General features: G+C 47.5%; 3 protein-coding genes across 3 annotated transcripts; 2 read left to right on the top strand and 1 right to left on the bottom strand.

The window, feature by feature from the left end:
- Positions 1–10,827: 10,827 nt before the first annotated feature.
- Positions 10,828–10,995, top strand: LOC132213014 (cytochrome b-c1 complex subunit 10-like). Its single transcript, XM_059658970.1, has one exon. The coding sequence runs from the start codon at positions 10,828–10,830 to the stop codon at positions 10,993–10,995; it is 168 nt and encodes a 55-aa protein (XP_059514953.1).
- Positions 10,996–11,495: 500 nt separating this feature from the next.
- Positions 11,496–12,106, bottom strand: LOC132213000 (S-phase kinase-associated protein 1-like). Its single transcript, XM_059658957.1, has one exon. The coding sequence runs from the start codon at positions 12,068–12,070 to the stop codon at positions 11,579–11,581; it is 492 nt and encodes a 163-aa protein (XP_059514940.1). The 5' UTR covers positions 12,071–12,106; the 3' UTR covers positions 11,496–11,578.
- Positions 12,107–15,095: 2,989 nt separating this feature from the next.
- LOC132213009 (histone H2A.Z-like) lies at positions 15,096–15,771 on the top strand. Its single transcript, XM_059658964.1, has one exon. It carries the CDS (start codon positions 15,185–15,187, stop codon positions 15,569–15,571), a length of 387 nt encoding a protein of 128 aa, XP_059514947.1. The 5' UTR covers positions 15,096–15,184; the 3' UTR covers positions 15,572–15,771.
- The last annotated feature ends 494 nt before the right edge of the window (positions 15,772–16,265 follow it).

Genomic DNA, 16,265 nt, shown 5'->3' on the forward strand with positions numbered 1-16,265 from the left:
CCACCTTTTATTTATTTTTAATCAACCTTATTTGGGTGACATTCATTAATAAAATTGCATAGGTCAGGTGTGCAATTCTATAATGCATCATTTGTATATCGCATTGTGTGCTCACTGGCTTCAGGTCAAGTCTCCTTCTATCACCATTTATCCCCCCTATGCCCTCTTCTCCCTCCCCTACCTGTCACCACCAACCTTACCCCCTACTCCCCACACGCCACCCACCTGCCACCCCACACCCCACACACCCAGCCCCCATCTGCCTCACCACATCCCCAATGCACAGCCCCCATCTGCCACCCCAACTCCCCTCCCGCCAGCTCTCATCCCCCAACACTACCCCTCACCCCCCACCTCCCACTCTTACCCCAACCCAACCCCCCACCGCCCCCCCATCACGCACCCCACACCCCACACCTCCCATCCTCCACCCCCAACTTCCCAGCCCCCACCCTCCACCCCCCTTCCCCTGCTTGTGATTTGACATTTGAAATGATATTTGAGATGTGTCTTGAGAGCACGGGTAGGATTTAGACAGATGAAGAAGGTGAGAATATGCTTCAGGTACAGAGAGTGGACATTCGGCCTGGAGGCAGGAGAGATGAACACTGGACAGACCAGAGCATATGCCCTTCAGATGCCTGTGAGTGAGGGGTCAGGGCAGGGAAACAGAAGACCCTGCATGGAGGGAAAGGGCAGAGGGATAAGGGGACCAACCACAGAGTGGTCAGAGCAGGAGAGACAGCAGCCCCTCCATGGGAAGGCAGGGCAGCAGGGTCAGGGGACCAGGGGAGGGGCCGATGGACAGGTATGAGAGGGAATGCTGCCAAGGGGCAGGGCTGGGGGCAAGGGCTCCACCATGGGGAACAGGGAACTCTCCATGGAGGGGTCTGTTTCTCCTGTTACCTATCTCTACTCCCATGTCCCCCCTTCCCTGGCCCCTCCATGGATGGTGCCCTAACCCCCCTATCTTGCTCAGACTATGTGGGGTCCTTTGTCCTCCCTGCCCTGCTACCTCCCTGGATGATGCCCTCTCCCCCCTGCCCTGCCATCTATTTCAGGACCTGTGCTGAAATCCTTGCTGTCTCAAAGTAGGCTTCCCTATCCCCCCAGCCTCTCCTCTCCATGGAGGGTTCCCTGTTCCCTCTCATGCATGCCCTGTCCCTCCATGAAGGATTCTGTCTCCTCCATGCCCTTCTCCCTCAAACCGGGGCTCCCTTTCTCCACTGCTTGACCCCTCAAAGTGAGGTTCTCTGTCCCCCTGCCGTGCCCCCTCCACGAAGGAAATCTTCCTCCCTGACCGTCCCCCTCAAAGTGGGGTTCTCTACACCCCTGCCATGCCCCATCCATGGAGGGTACCTTCTCCTCCCTGCCTCTCCCCCTAAGTTGGGATCCCTGTCCCCCTGCCCAGCTCCCTCAATGGATAGTTCTGTCTCCTCTGTGCCCTGCTCTCTCAAAGTGAGGTTCCCTTTCCTCCTGCCCTACCCTCTGCATGGGGATTACCTGTCCAACTGCCCTGCCCCCTCCCCATAGAGGGTTCCTGGTCTCCCCTCTCCTTCCTGCCCTGCCCCCTATAATTGGGGTTCCCTTCCTTCCTGTCCTCCCCACTGCATGGAGGGTTTCCTGTACCCACTATTCCATCCCTGCAAGTGCAGTTCCTGTCCCCCAGCTCTAACTCCTTTCTGAAGGTTTCCCTGTCCCCCTGCCCTGCCCCCTCCATGAAGGTTTCCCTCTCTCCTGCCCTCTACCCTCTATGAAGAGTCCCCTCTCCTCCCTGCCCTGTCCCCTCCATGGAGTGTGCCCTCTCCCCCCTGCCCTGTCCCATCCATGGAGGGTTTCCTGTTCCTCTGCTCTGCCGCCTCCAAGGAGGGTCCACTCTACTCCCTGTCTGACCCATCCCTGTTGGGTTCCCTGGCCAGGCCCCCCGCCTCGAGCCCTGCCCGCTCCATGGAGGGTTCCCTGCCCCACCTGTTCTGTAGCCTCCATGGAGGTTTCCCTGTCACCACTGCCCTGCCCCCTCCCTGGAGGGTCCCCTCTCCTCCGTGCCCAGTCCACTCCAAGGAGTATGCCCTCTCCCCCCTGCCCTGTCCCATCCACGGAGGGTTCCATTTTCCTCTGCTCTGCCCTCTCCATGGAGGGTTCCTTCTCCTCCCTGCCTTGTCCTCTCCAAGGAGAGTCCCCTCTTCTCTCTGCCCAGTCCACTCCATGAAGGTCCCCACTTTCCCTGCCCTCCCTCCTCCATGGAGAGTCCCCTCTCCTCCCTGACAAGCCAATCCTTGGAGGGTCCCATGTTGCCAGTCCCCACTGCCCTGCCCCATCAATGGAGGGTTCCCTGTTCCCCAAACTCCCTGCCCTTCCCCCTCCATATAGAGCACCCATGCCCACTATCCTTCCCTTCCTTGGAGGGTCCTTTCTCCTCCCTGCCCTGTTACCTCCACGGAGGGTCCCATCTCCTCTTTAGCTATAACCTCCATGGAGGGTCTCTTCACTCTCTGTCCTCTTCCCTCCATGGTGGGTTCCCTGCTCTACTGCCCTGTCTCCTGCATGAAGCGTCCCCACTTCCCCTACCCTCCCTTCTTCATGCAGTGTCCCCTCTCCTCCCTGCCCAGCCCATCCTTAGAGGGTTCCCTGTATCCCTTCCCCATAGCCCTGCCCCCTCCATGGAGGGTCCCCTATTCTCCCTTCCCTGTCCCCTACGCTCCCCGCTCCATGGAGGGTACCTTCTCCTCTTTGACCCATCTCCTCCATGGAGGTTCCCATCTTCTCCCTGCCCTTCCTCTCCCTTGAATGATCCTTCTCCTCCCTGATCTGTCCCCTTTATTGAGGGTCCCTTCTCCTCCATGGCATGTCCCCTCCATGGAATGTCCCCTCTCCTCCCTGCCCTGTCCCCTCCATGGAGGGGTCCCCTCTCCTCCCTGTCTGGTCCATCACTGTAGGTTTCCCTTTCCCCGTCTCTGCCCTCTCCTCCCTGCCCTGTACCCTCCATGGAGGGATCCTTCTCCTCCCTGACCCATGCCCTCCGTGGAGGGTCCCTACTCCTCCCTACCTGTCCCCTCCATGGAGGGTTCCCATAACCCTACTGTCCCCCTGCATGGAGAGTACCTTCTCCTCCCTGTCTTGTCCCCTCCATGGAGGGTCCTTTCTCCTCCCTGCCTTTCCCCTCCATGGAGAGTTCCCATCTCCAGTCCCCCCGCATGGAGGGTCCCAACTCCTCCCTGCCCTTCTCCATCATGGAGGGTCCCCTCTCCTCCCTGCCCTTCCCCTCCATGGAGGTATCATTCTACTCCCTGACCCATCTTCTCTATTGAGGGTCCACGCTCCTCCTTGCCTGTTCCCTCCATGGAGGGACCCCTCTACTGCCTACGTGTCCCTGAAAGGAGGGTCCCCTCTTCTCCTGGCCCATCACCTCCATGGAGTTTCCCCTCACACCCATGGCTGTCCCCTCCATGGAAGGTTCCCTGTCCCCACTGCCCTGCACCCTCCATGGGAGGTCCCTTCTTCTCCCTACCCTTGCCGCCTCCATGGAGCGTCCCATCTCCTCCCTGCCCTCTCCCCTCCATGGAGGGTCCACTCGCCTCCCTACTTGTCCCTTCCATGGAAGGTTCCCCACTGCCCTGTACCCTCCATGGAGGGTCCCATTTCGTCCCTGCCCTTTACCCTCCATGGAGGATTCCCTTTGCTCCTGACCCTGTCCCCTCCATGGAGGGTCCCCTCTCCTCCCTGCCAGTCCCTCCATGGAGGGTTCCCTGTCCCCACTGCCCTGCATCCTCCATGGAAGGCCCTTTCTTCTCCCTACCCTGTCCCCTCCATGGAGGGCCCCTCTCCTCCCTGCCCTCTCCCTTCCATGGAGGGTCTTATCTCCTCCCTGCCTGTCCCCTCCATGGAGGGTCCCCTCTCCTCCCTTCCTTTCCCCTCAATGGAGGGTTCTCTCTCCCTCCTTCCTGTCCCCTCCATGGAGGGTCCCCTCTCCTCCCTGCCCTCTCCCCTCCATTGAGGGTCTCCTCTCCTCCCGACCTGTCCCCTACATGGAGGGTCCCCTTTCCTCCATGCCCTCTCCCCTCCATGGAGGGTCCCTTCTCCTCCCTTCCTTTCCCCTCCATGGAGGGTCCTCTCTCCTCCCTGCCCTGCCCTCTCCATGGAGGTTTCACTGCCTCTCCTACCCTGCCCCTTCCATGGAAGGACCCCTTCCCCCTGCCCTGCCCCATCCATGAAGGGTCTTCTGTTTCCCTGCCTGGTCCCATCACTCACAGGCTCTGCGAGGCATGTGCTCTGGTCCCCAGTGTTCATCTGTCCTGCCTCCAGGCCGTGTCCACTGTCTGCACATGAAGCACATCTCACCGTCTTCATCTGCCCAAATCCTCCCGGGCTCTCAGGACACATGTCAAATATCATTTCAAATATCAAATCACCGAGTGATCTTTAAAAAATATAAATCAGATCCCCCTATTCTTATGCCTAAAAGCCTTCCTGCTGTGACAGCAATTTCAACCCGCACTAGGGCCCTCTATGTCCCCCCCCCCGACCCCCGCTCTCTGCTGTTCGCATCCAGCCTGGCTGTCCTTGCCCTGGGGCACTGCCTCTCCTTTTGGGGTGGCTTCCCCAGGTCTCCATGGCGCCAGCTCTGTCTCCACAGCCACGTCTCAGTTTAAACATGTTGGGGAGCCCTTTCCTGAGCCTGCTAGGGAGTCATTCTGCTCTGAAGCCCCCATGTAGCCCTATGGTATATCACCTGGCAGTAGGTCACAATACTAACAGAGGTCAGAATGGTAAGACAGGTCATAGAGGTAACCTAGCCACCATGCCAGGGCAGCCATGTGGGCCAACCTCTCAAGTTTTCTGGTGGTGTTGTTGTTAAAAATCATTGAATAAACATTTATTGACCCCAACATACCAAAGGCCCTTTACAGAAACCACAGGAGGTGTGGCTCTCCTGGGTCCTGGCCCTCAGTAACTAGGTGTTCTTCAAAGTAAAAACTGGGTGGGAGGGTGGGTCAGAGAAGCAAGGGAGGGACTCCACTTGAGTTGCTGTCTTTGAGGCTGGAGGAAGGGATCAAAGGCCAAGATTTTGGGGAGCCCCAGGAAGCTGGGAGTGGCTTTGGCAGGGACACAGAAGGGAACTGTGCCATAAGGAATGGATTCTGCACCTCCCCATGTGCAGGACCCTGAGGCCTCCTGGGAGGAGGGCAACCCAATGAACCACCTCAGGTTTCTGACCCACAGCACCTGGGATCCCACACTTTGTCCTGTGAACCACTGCGTTTAAGGTCATAGGTCAGGGCACCAATAGAAATCTTTTGTGTCCCTGTGGCTCCCTAATCATATAAGCTAAGTCTGTTTTCTTCATGGCTCTTCCTATCTTCTGAAATAAAGTGTGGCCTTGGTTCTTGTTCACCTGTCTGTCTCTCAGGCCCTCTCAGCACCTGAAAGGTGACCTGTGAAGGCCATGCCCCCAACACCCAGGTAGACAGCACACACTTGCTGAATGATTTCCTGAGCAAAGAGCTCTTTTCGGATTTCATATATTTTTTATTTGTAAATTTGTAATAAACCTGATTCATTAACATGTACATACATATGATACCTTCATCCTCTTTAGGACATCCCACATAGATTCATGAATTTTTAAAATAACTTAATTTTTTGGTCAAAACCCGTGTCTCAATTTCTTCTTCAGAAATTCAGTAGCTGCTTTGTGACCTGCCTCAGGGAGGAGAGGGTTCTGACTGCAGACCAGGTTCACACCAGGATGTTGCTCCTGTTCCTGGTCCTTCACAGGCCAGTCCTTTGGCCTCTGGTGGCCAGTTGACCCATGATGCGCCCTTACACCTCATCTCCTGTTCACCAGCCTGGTGTTGCTTCCTGCGTTGGTCACAAGGTGCAATATACAGATCCTGTAACATAGAACCCACACCTGAAACCTATATGTTTTTGTTGACCAATGTCACCCCAATGGATTTAATAAATAAAAACATTTTTTTAAAAAACACACATTAGTTATTTTGCAGATTGAAACTGGTTCAGGGAGATGAAGTGACTGGTCTGAGGTTCCCCAATATTCCCACTGCCCATGATTCTGAATGCCCAGCACTTTCTTGTCTTTCTCCCATTAGACTTCAAAGGTCCTGCTTTTTAAAAATTCAAGGAGCTGAAAAAACAGTAGGAAGCTTCAAACCTCCTTTGGAAAGCAAACTTTAAGTCAGCAGAGTGGAACATCTTCTCTATGAGTGTTTCTTTGCTTCTTTGTTCATTCATTTGCCAAATGTATGTTTTACAGACATTTCTAGAACTGACCTTTTCAGTACTGGCTCTCCCTCTCAGAAGGTGCCTAGGCCTGTGCTAGGACCAAAGAGTCCCCAGTGCTGAGTGGGAATTCAGCAATGACTTTTGAAGGTTTATGTTTAAGAAATATATACAAATTCTGAATTACTTTTATCACTAGATACTAGGAAGGGTTCTCCCCTCACAAGAGCCTTTATGCTATTTTCACAAGACCCCTGCTCAGTATCTAGTGAAAGAAGCTCAGCTTAATTTACAGAAACACAACAGCTGAAACCACAGCACGATTTTTATAATAAGAAATTTCCTTTGCACATTGTACCGAGGAAGAAAAACCTTTAAGAAGAAATGTCAGATAGAGTTACAGTTTTGTATGAATAAAGATAAGTACGGACCAAAGTTGCAAATATATTCAGTATGTTTAATGTGCAGAAAAAATATAGCTTATTTATTTATTTCTAAATGGATTTTATCTTGAGTCCCCCACCAGGGGATAGAGGGGACAAGAGCAAAAGAAAATATTTAGCTCCATTTAATATCTGAGTTCAGCCTCATGAACTGAATCCTGTCTTTAAATGAACACAGTGCCTTTCCCATTGGTGTTATATGGGATGGGAGGTGGAGCTATTTTGTTTTTCTGGCATCAGGGGCAGAGTCTTTGTATCTCCTATTGTCGCTCAGGGAGTAGCTAGTCTGGGTCCATGTGTGGGGTCCTACTCCAAGTTTCCCTCTGGAGTTCTCACCCAGAGAGTGAGGACATGCAGCATCCCTTCTGGGGGCTCCCAGTCTGCCCAGATAATCCCAGGGGAGCAGTCCTCAGCCCTCCAATTCTAACCCCAGTGTCTGTGTGTCCCCCTCTCCCCTCTGAGAGTCCTGGCTGCAGAGGAGGGGACATGAAGCATCTGCAGTTCCCTATCCTCAATCTCTTCATTTGTTCCCACAGTTACCAGAGCTCAGAAGGCTTTGCTTCTCCTTCCTATCCATACAGACCTTCCCTGATGGAAAATTTGAGAACACTGGAAAACAGGGCACATGAAGACTTTTCAAGAGTATGTAAGTGTTTACAAAGTATTTGAGAAATTAATTTCTAAGTTCTGTTCCTTCTACGTGCTCTTTGTAAATTTGATCTGCCTGAGGAGTCATCTGTGATTATTTTGCTTTCCATCTCACCTTTCACAGTTTCTCCTCTCATTTTAGTAAAGAAAACTAGGCCTTCCCCACCTCCTCAAAGAAATCTTACCATTGTCCCTGGGTGTGACACTCTCTAGCCCTCTGAACTATGAGTGCATGCCAACTAATGGCACTGCAGGAAGCAAACTCTATCTGAGAAGGAATTCTTAGGGTAATCTGAAGGCAGCAGGAAAAACAAAAGCAGAGACCTCAGAGGTATTTGGAGCCTTTGTCACCTCCAGCTACACAAATGTTAAACACAGCCTGACACCTGGCCAGACAGTGTAAAATCTCACAGTGCTCAAAATGGTTGATAAAAGGGAAAAATGGATAAGTTTTTGTTAAATAAACATCTGAATAAGAACGGAAAAAAAAAACTAGTTGTCTTCCATAATTCAGGCACTTTACATGTATTGTTCTAATCCCACAATGGTCCCCATGTGCCTCCCATTTTAGAAAGCAGAGAACCGAAGTCAGAGAACTGAAGACAGGAGGCCAGAATTGGTGGGGCTCCAAATCCAGCCAAGTTGGCTCCCCCAGAGCAAGCTGCCTCCTGTGTCCAGGGTTTCCTTGTCCTCCCTGATGGAAAGTCTGACCTTCCGTTCCTAAGACACATGCTGGCGTCTTCATGAATTTCAACCAAGTTCCAAAAGCACCAGTGGGAAAAGAATTTTTACGGTTAAGGACAGCAATAGGGACACAGAAGAGACTCTCATTCGGAACAATTGGAGCATAGAAAATGTTTACAGATCTGCTTCCGAATAAATGAATGAATGTCACACTGGGCTCAACGTTTAGACAGGTGCAGCTGCAGAGAGAATCCAGAGACCACTCAGCTGCTCTGTAGACATGGGAGCATCCTATGAATGACACTTGCCTTGACACCTGTCTTGTTGACAAGAATTATGCAGATGGCGTCAGCGGATATACAAAACTTTATATAAATCAAAAAAAAAAGCTTTAGCCAGTACCAGTTTGGCTCAGTGGTTAGAGCGTCTGCCTGCAAACTCAAGGTCCCAGGTTCGATTCCTGTCAAGGGCATGTACCATGGTTGTGGGCACATCACCAGTGGGGGGCGTGCAGGAGGTAGCTGATCAATGTTTCTCTCTCATGGATGTTTCTAACTCTCTATCCCACTCCTTTCCTCTCTGTAGAAAATCAATAAAACTTATTAAAAAAAATTCTTTAGAAAAAAATATTTAGTTGTGTTTTTTTTTTAAGTGAATTACTGAATCTTCTGAAACTTATTTTGGCTTTTGCAAAAGTTCAAAAAATTCCACATTCTTTATATAGTTTCTTCCTTCGTTGATTTTTTTTTTCCCTCCGATACTGGAAAAAGATAAAAAATAAAGGCATGTTGAAAGAAGAACATAAAGCCGAAACCGGTTTGGCTCAGTGGATAGAGCGTCGGCTTGCGGACTGAAAGGTCCCAGTTTCGATTCCGGTCAAGGGCATGTACCTGGGTTGCGGGCACATCCCCAATAGGAGATGTGCAGAAGGCAGCTGATCGATGTTTCTCTCTCATCGATGTTTCTAACTCTCTATCTCTCTCCCTTCCTCTCTGTAAAAAATCAATAAAATATATTTTAAAAAATGTATTTCTACATGGAGGGACCTGGAGAGTGTTATGCTGAGCGAAATAAGCCAGTCAGAGAAAGACCAGTATCACATGATTTCACTCATATGTGGAATCTAATGAGCAAAATAGATCCAGAGACATAGAACCATAGAACAGACTGGTGAATTATAGAGGGAAGGGTGGTGTGGGGTGGGGAGAGATGAACCAGGAGCTTCTATGCATATATACATAGCCTATGGACACAGACAATAGTGTGGTGAAGGCCTTGGGTGGGGCAATGGTGAGGGCTAGATAGGGGTGAGGGGCAGGGTGGGGCAGGGGAAGGGGACATCGCTAATACTTTAAAAAATAAATAAAAATTTTAAAAAATTATTTATATTTTATGGGGTTTTTTTGCATTTGCTAATTTTGTTTTCCATTCTCTGTCTTCCACACCTCATTTTTACCCAGTAGTCTATGTTCAGTATAGGATTCTCCTCTTCTCAAGGGGTCTTAATAGACTCAAAGGAATGTAACTTTCACGAAAAGTGCGTGAGAAAGGAGTGAACCTCAGAATCCCCTACCTATAGCTTGCAGATCTCTGAGTCTATGAGGAGCTGAGGGCCATATCCAGGTTACATAGCAAGTTAGTGACCAAGCCAGGACTCGAGTCTGATCATTCCCTTCCTGTCTAGAGCATTCTATTCTCCTCAAAACTCCTGTTAGCTCTGTGTACTTCCAAATTCTTCCTGAGCCTTGAAGCCTTGAATGATCATTGAGACAATTATTAATATATATATATATATATATATATATATATATATATATATATATATAATTTCAGAGAGGAAGGGAGAGGGAGAGAGATAAAAACATCAACGATGAGAGAGAATCATTGATTGGCTGCTTCCTGCATGTCCCTGCTGGGGACCAAGTCCACAACCCAGGCATGTGTCCTTGACTGGAATTGAACCTGGGACCCTTCATTCTGCAGGCCGACGTTCTATCCAATGAGCCAAACCAGCTAGGGTGACAATTCTTTTTAATTAAGGCTCATCCAGACCAATCAGACTTCTAACTTGACATCAATTTATGATAGCAGGATGTTCTATCATACCCGTAAGTCCAACCGTATTTTAACCTCATCTTCTATGAGCTGTATTGTAAAAGTGAATACTTACTTTGACCTCCGTAGCACCCTTGGTCTTTTCTAGCAAGATAAACTACTATGGTCTTATACGTTTTAAGAACCAAGAATCACTGTGTCCCAGGGACTTATATATATATAAGCACGTTTACACTTTAAAGCTATGGAGACCCATTCAAATGTAACAGAGATGCTACTTTAAACCAAGCATGAGTATACGTAATTCACAATGAAAGCAAGGTGATGGAGAGGCAGTAATAACAGCTTCTCAACCTTGTGACTGTCTCAGTGTCCCTGCCTCCCTTGCCTGTGCTATTTCTTTTGCTTCTGGTTCTAAGTTCTTTGGAAGGTGGGGTGCAGTGCACTTTCTAGAAATGCCAGGCAAGAGGTAGTGGAGTTTAAACATTTTGAAAAAGGCCACTTGACTTCAGGGCAGACTCCCGCCTTGCTGCTGGCAGTCCAGGCCTTCCCTTCAGCAGTTAAGGACATGAGCATCCAGCTAGCACAGCAAGAGAAGGAAAGTGAAGCTCTTAAAAGTTTTACTAAGTGGATCTGTGTGCGCAGCAGCCCAGGAATCCAGATATCGCGTGAAATGTTGACCCAGGCTGTGGCATCTCTGTGGGCCTAGGCTGTGCGTCCACCTGGGTCACCCTGAACATCAGACCTCGATGAGACAATGAGCAAGTTCCTGGGCCCCTGCTATGGCCAACTGGCCAAGAACTGGATTCCCATGCTGGGCATATGGGGCACCATGGGCACCATGGGGCTAGTGTGGGCCACTGAGTGGAGGCTGATTCTAGACTGGGTAGCCTACATCAATGGCAAGTTTACGAAGGATGACTAATTAAATTGACCCTCCTCAGACCCCTCTGGTGCCTGGTGGTGCCAACAGGTTCCATCTCAGCCTTTGAGCATCTGGACAGCCCCAGCCTTCAGCAAGGATCGCGAGGAAATCCATAGTGTGACTTAGGATTTTCCATGTTTCTGAAAATAATTTTGATGTATGAATGCATTAAACCATGCTCTGAAACCCGGGGCGGGGGGGAGTTAGTAAGTGTCAATAGTGTGCAACATTGTTCACAAACATTCTTCTCCCTTTATCAGTACAATATTTCTGGTGGGAAGTTCTGTTTACCATTTTAAAAACGGAAAAATGAAAGTGGAGAAAGTCCCCCCCAACCCGCCTAATGGTGGCCTAATAGGGAGAAAGGTCACACACCTCCTCCTGGGGCCAGGCCCGAAAAGGGACGAAATCAGACAACATCCACCCAGAAGCACCAGAGTAGACATGGCTGAGGAGACAATTTTCATTTTAATTTTTATTTGTTTGTTTTTTACTGTTTGCCTAATATTAACAATTATAAACAGAGCAGTGCAACTAGTATCTGGAACAATCCCTACAGAGTTACAGTGTCGGGCACAGCTTTTCACTTCTCTTCACACCACTGGTTCTCTTTGTGTACCTGGGATTCCTCTTCCTCAGTAAAGTCATTTTTTATATGGAAAGTCTTGCGAATCTCTTCGGGGGTTTTCCCCTTGATCATATTGGCAACAGTCTTGCATGTAACATCAAGCAAACCTTTGATGTCTAAATAGTTTGCAGCCAGAATTAGTTCAAAGAGTGTTCCTTGGTCAACTTTGAGGAATTCTTGGTCCCAAACAGGAATATCATCTGTTCGCTTCTCTTTGTTCTCATCATCCTCAGGAGGTGGAGGGTCATCCTTGTGGTGGGTGCACCACGGAATGACCTTTTTTAATGTTGCTGCATTAACATTTGGTAGAGGAACTGGGTCATCATCGCCTTCATCATCCATTCCCAAATCTTCTAACATGGTCTTGATAGTCACAGATTGTTTGGCAATTTCAACATCAACTTCAAATATCTCTCCATCAGAACTCTGCAATTTAATTGGAGGCATGGTGCTCGGTCTCAAGGAGAAAGCATGCCGGAGACTGACGAGAGCCGGGCAGCGTCAGAAGAACCAAGAGCAAAAGGTGGAGAACAAGGCCAGTTACTTGTTTGGGCGCCAATTGTTGGGGTCCAACCCCAGCAGGTCCAGGGGTTCCCAAAGGTGCGGATGGATTTGGCGAAGAAGGAATGACACGGAGACAGCGTTCAGTTGATCAGCAGCCCAGCCAGGTTCTCTAGCCTGGATCTCCAGTGAAGTTCTGTGTTTGATTGTCTTGTAACATCTGTATTTATACCAGTTGATTTTAGTCCTATCAATTTCTCTTCCAATGGTTAGGCGGTTTCTTATCTCCATTCCAGGGAGTAAAGATTATGTAGCTTAAGCGTGATTGTTTAGTTAAAGTGATTAACTACCTGCCTATTTCCCTCCCTAACTTCAGGGGAAAATCCCTATCTGGGGAAACAACCTTTCTTGGAGAGGTGACCTTGGTGAAAACATATAGCACCAAGAAGGGGAGCAAACATATTAAGAACAGTATGCCATATACGCCAGGTCCCTTGAAACATATACTGTGCAGATGTTTCTTCCCTGCAGCGACTGTGTCAAGCAGCAAAAATGGACAAGCTTCTGGCAAATTCTCCCTTTTTTATTTTTTAAATGACAGTGTATTTAAGTCCCACAGTATTGCCTTGAAATCTGTTACAGCAAATCTTTTGCAAGAGTGACTTGGCCTTTTGCTCTTTCATACAATTGTAGAATTTGGCTTTTCATGTTCACACACTTGAAGAAAGGGGACCATTGTTATTTCTAAAAGACACTGGAGGAAACATTCTTAGAAACACTGCCCAGTGAAATGTATCTCACCCCCTAGATCAAAGGTAACCATTCACATTCTACCGTCCACTGCCTTCAAGCTTATTTTCCTTAACCCAATCTCATAAAAATCAGTTTAAGTCTGACCTTGAACTTAGACAGCCCAATCAGTAATCACGCATAGTTTATCCATTTTTCACCACAAGTACCCTATAAGGCAGTGATGGTGAACCTTTTGAGCTCGGCTTGTCAAAATTTTGAAAAACCCTAACTTAACTCTGGTGCCATGTCACATATAGAAATATTCATTTTTTTTATATTTGCAACCATAGTAAAAAAAAAAGATTTATTTTTTTGATATTCATTTCATATATTTAAATGCCATTTAACAAAGAAAAATCAACCAAAAATATGTATAAAATGAACAAATACAGAAAAACAATGTACATTTAGGAAAAAATAATAATAAAAACAATGATAATCAAATGGTATGAAAACTAGAAACTAGTGACTTTTTTGGTGCTGAAGTTTGTCTGCTAATTCTTTGATTGCAGGTTCATTATTCGTTTGAATAAGGAAGAAGAGTGCAACTATGAACAAGGAATTTTGAGTGCTTCAAACAGAGTGCCTGACACTTTTAGCGAAATAAAAAAATCTAGCAATCGCTTTGCTAAGAATTTTTTCATCAACATATTTTTGTGAGACTTTGTTCTCAGCATTAAATAATATTACAACGAACATAAGAAATGGGCTAACAGATGAAGTTAGTGGTGCTTGCTTGGCCTTGAAGTGCACCAAGTATGAACCTGTTTCTGCTTTTGTTCACGTTATACATATTTTTGGTTGATTTTTCTTTGTTAAATGGGATTTAAATATATAAAATGAATCTCATCAAAAAAATAAATCTTTTTTTTTACTATGGTTGCAAATATTTTAAAAAATGAATATTTCTATATGTGACATGGCACCAGAGTTAAGTTAGGGTTTTTCAAAATGTTTACAAGCTGAGCTCAGAAGGTTCGCCATCACTTACTTATAGGGTACTTGTGGTGAAAAATAGTTAAACTATGTGTGATTACTGATTGGGCTGCCTAAGTTCAAGGTCAGACTTAAACTGATTTTTATGAGATTGGGTTAAGGAAAATAAGCTTGAAGGCAGTGGACGGTAGAATGTGAATGGTTACCTTTGATCTAGGAGGTGAGATACATTTCACTGGGCAGTGTTTCTAAGAATGTTTCCTCCAGTGTCTTTTAGAAATACAAGGGTCCCCTTTCTTCAAGTGTGTGAACATGGAAAAGCCAAATTCTACAATTGTATTAAAGAGCAAAAGGCCAAGACACTCTTGGAAAATATTTGCTGTAACAGATTTCAAGGCAATACTGTGGGACTTAAATACACTGTCATTTAAAAAAATAAAAAAGGGAGAATTTGCCAGAAGCTTGTCCATTTTTGCTGCTTGACACAGTCGCTGCAGGGAAGAAACATCTGCACAGCATATGTTTCAAGGGACCTGGCCTATATGGCATACTGTTCTTAATATGTTTGCTCCCCTTCTTGGCGCTATGTGTTTTCACCAAGGTCATCTCTCCGATAAAATTTTGTTAATAATTTTTATCTTTTTCTTCTTCTTCCTCTTCTTAAAGAATACCCTTCAAATTTCACATAATACTGGTTTGGTGGTGATGAACTCCTTAGCTTATTTTTGTCTGTGAAGCTCTTTATGTAACCTTTGATTCTAAATGATAGCTTTGCTGGGTAGAGTAATCTTGGTTGTAGGATCTTGCTACTCATCACTTTGAATATTTCTTGCCACTCCCTTCCGGCCTGCAGAGTTTTAGTTGAGAAATCAGCTGACAGTTGTGTGGGCATTCCCTTGTAGGCAACTGACTGCTTTTCCCTTGCTGCTTTGAAGCATCTCTCTTGGCTCTGTTTCTGCCTCCCACCCTGGTGCCCTTCTCCTCCCAGTTCCCGTCCCTCCCTTCTCCTCCCTTCTCCTCCCTTCTCCTCCCTCCTTTCCCAGGTCCTAATAGTGGCTTGGGCTGTGAAGCGCCCATCCTTCCAGCCTCCTCTGCGCTTGCTCATTGGCTGAAGCCTCAAGGACGCGCACCCCAAGGGTGGGCGGCAGCCATTGGGGGACTGAGCAATCCGAGTATTTGGATGAGGCAACATTCTGCCCTATAAAAGGAGCAGGGAAAGGGGGCGACCGCGCAGTTTGAATAGCGGTGCCAGTGAGTCAGTGCTGGGATCTTGCTGGGTGTCTGGCTCTTCCTTTCTCTGCCCTGCTCGCTTGAGCTTCAGCAGAAATCGACATGGCTGGCGGCAAGTTTGGGAAAGACTCCGGAAAGGCCGAGACAAAGGCGGTTTTCCGCTCACAGAGAGCCGGCTTGTTGTTTCCCGTGGGCCGTATTCATCGACACCTGAAATCTGGGACGACCAGCCATGGACGTGTAGGCGCTACCGCTGCTGTGTACAGCGCAGCCATTCTGGAGTACCTCACGGCAGAGGTACTTGAATTGGCAGGCAATGCATCAAAAGACTTACAGGTAAAGCGTATTACCCCTCGTCATTTGCAACTTGCTATTCGTGGAGATGAAGAATTGGATTCTCTCATCAAGGCTACAATTGCTGGTGGTGGTGTTATTCCACACATCCGCCAATCTCTGATTGGGAAGAAAGGACAACAGAAGACTGTCTAAAGGATGCCTGGATTTCTTATTATCTCAGGACTCTAAACACTCTAACAGCTGTCCAGTGTTGGTTTTTCCAGCGGACTGTATCTCTGTGAAAAACACAAGTTTGCCTTTTTGTAATTCTATTTGAGCAAGTTGCAAGTTTAATTAGCTTTCCAACCAACCAAATTTCTGCATTTGAGTTGTAACCATATTTAAGTGTTACTTTGGCTTCAAAGAACCTTGATTCTGAAGTAGTGGTTTTGATTGCATTGACTGCTTTTAAAAAACTGTTTGGATTTTAATTGTGATGCAGAAGTTATAGTAACAAACATTAGGTTTTGTACAGACATTATTTCCACTCCAGTGGATAAGCTCAATAAAGGTCATATCCAACAGAAAAAAGAAAAAAAAAGTCTCTTTGTCTTTAGCTCTTGGCATTTTAATTATGATGTGTCTTGGTGTGGTCCTCTTTTACCAGAAGCTGGTCCGTCCTTGCTGCTTGACACAGTCGCTGCAGGGACCTGGTGTATATGACATACTCTTCTTAATATGTTTGCTCCCCTTCTTGGGACTGTGTGTTTTCACCAAGGTCAACTCTCCGAGAAAGGTTGTTTCCCCAGGTAGGGATTTTGCCCTGAAATAAGGGAGGGAATAAAATCTCTTAAATAAGTGCCAGGTGGGTAGTTAACGACTCTATCTAAGAACAATCATGCTTAAG

This window comes from Myotis daubentonii, chromosome 12 (assembly GCF_963259705.1).
Source record: "Myotis daubentonii chromosome 12, mMyoDau2.1, whole genome shotgun sequence".
NCBI lineage: Eukaryota > Metazoa > Chordata > Mammalia > Chiroptera > Vespertilionidae > Myotis > Myotis daubentonii.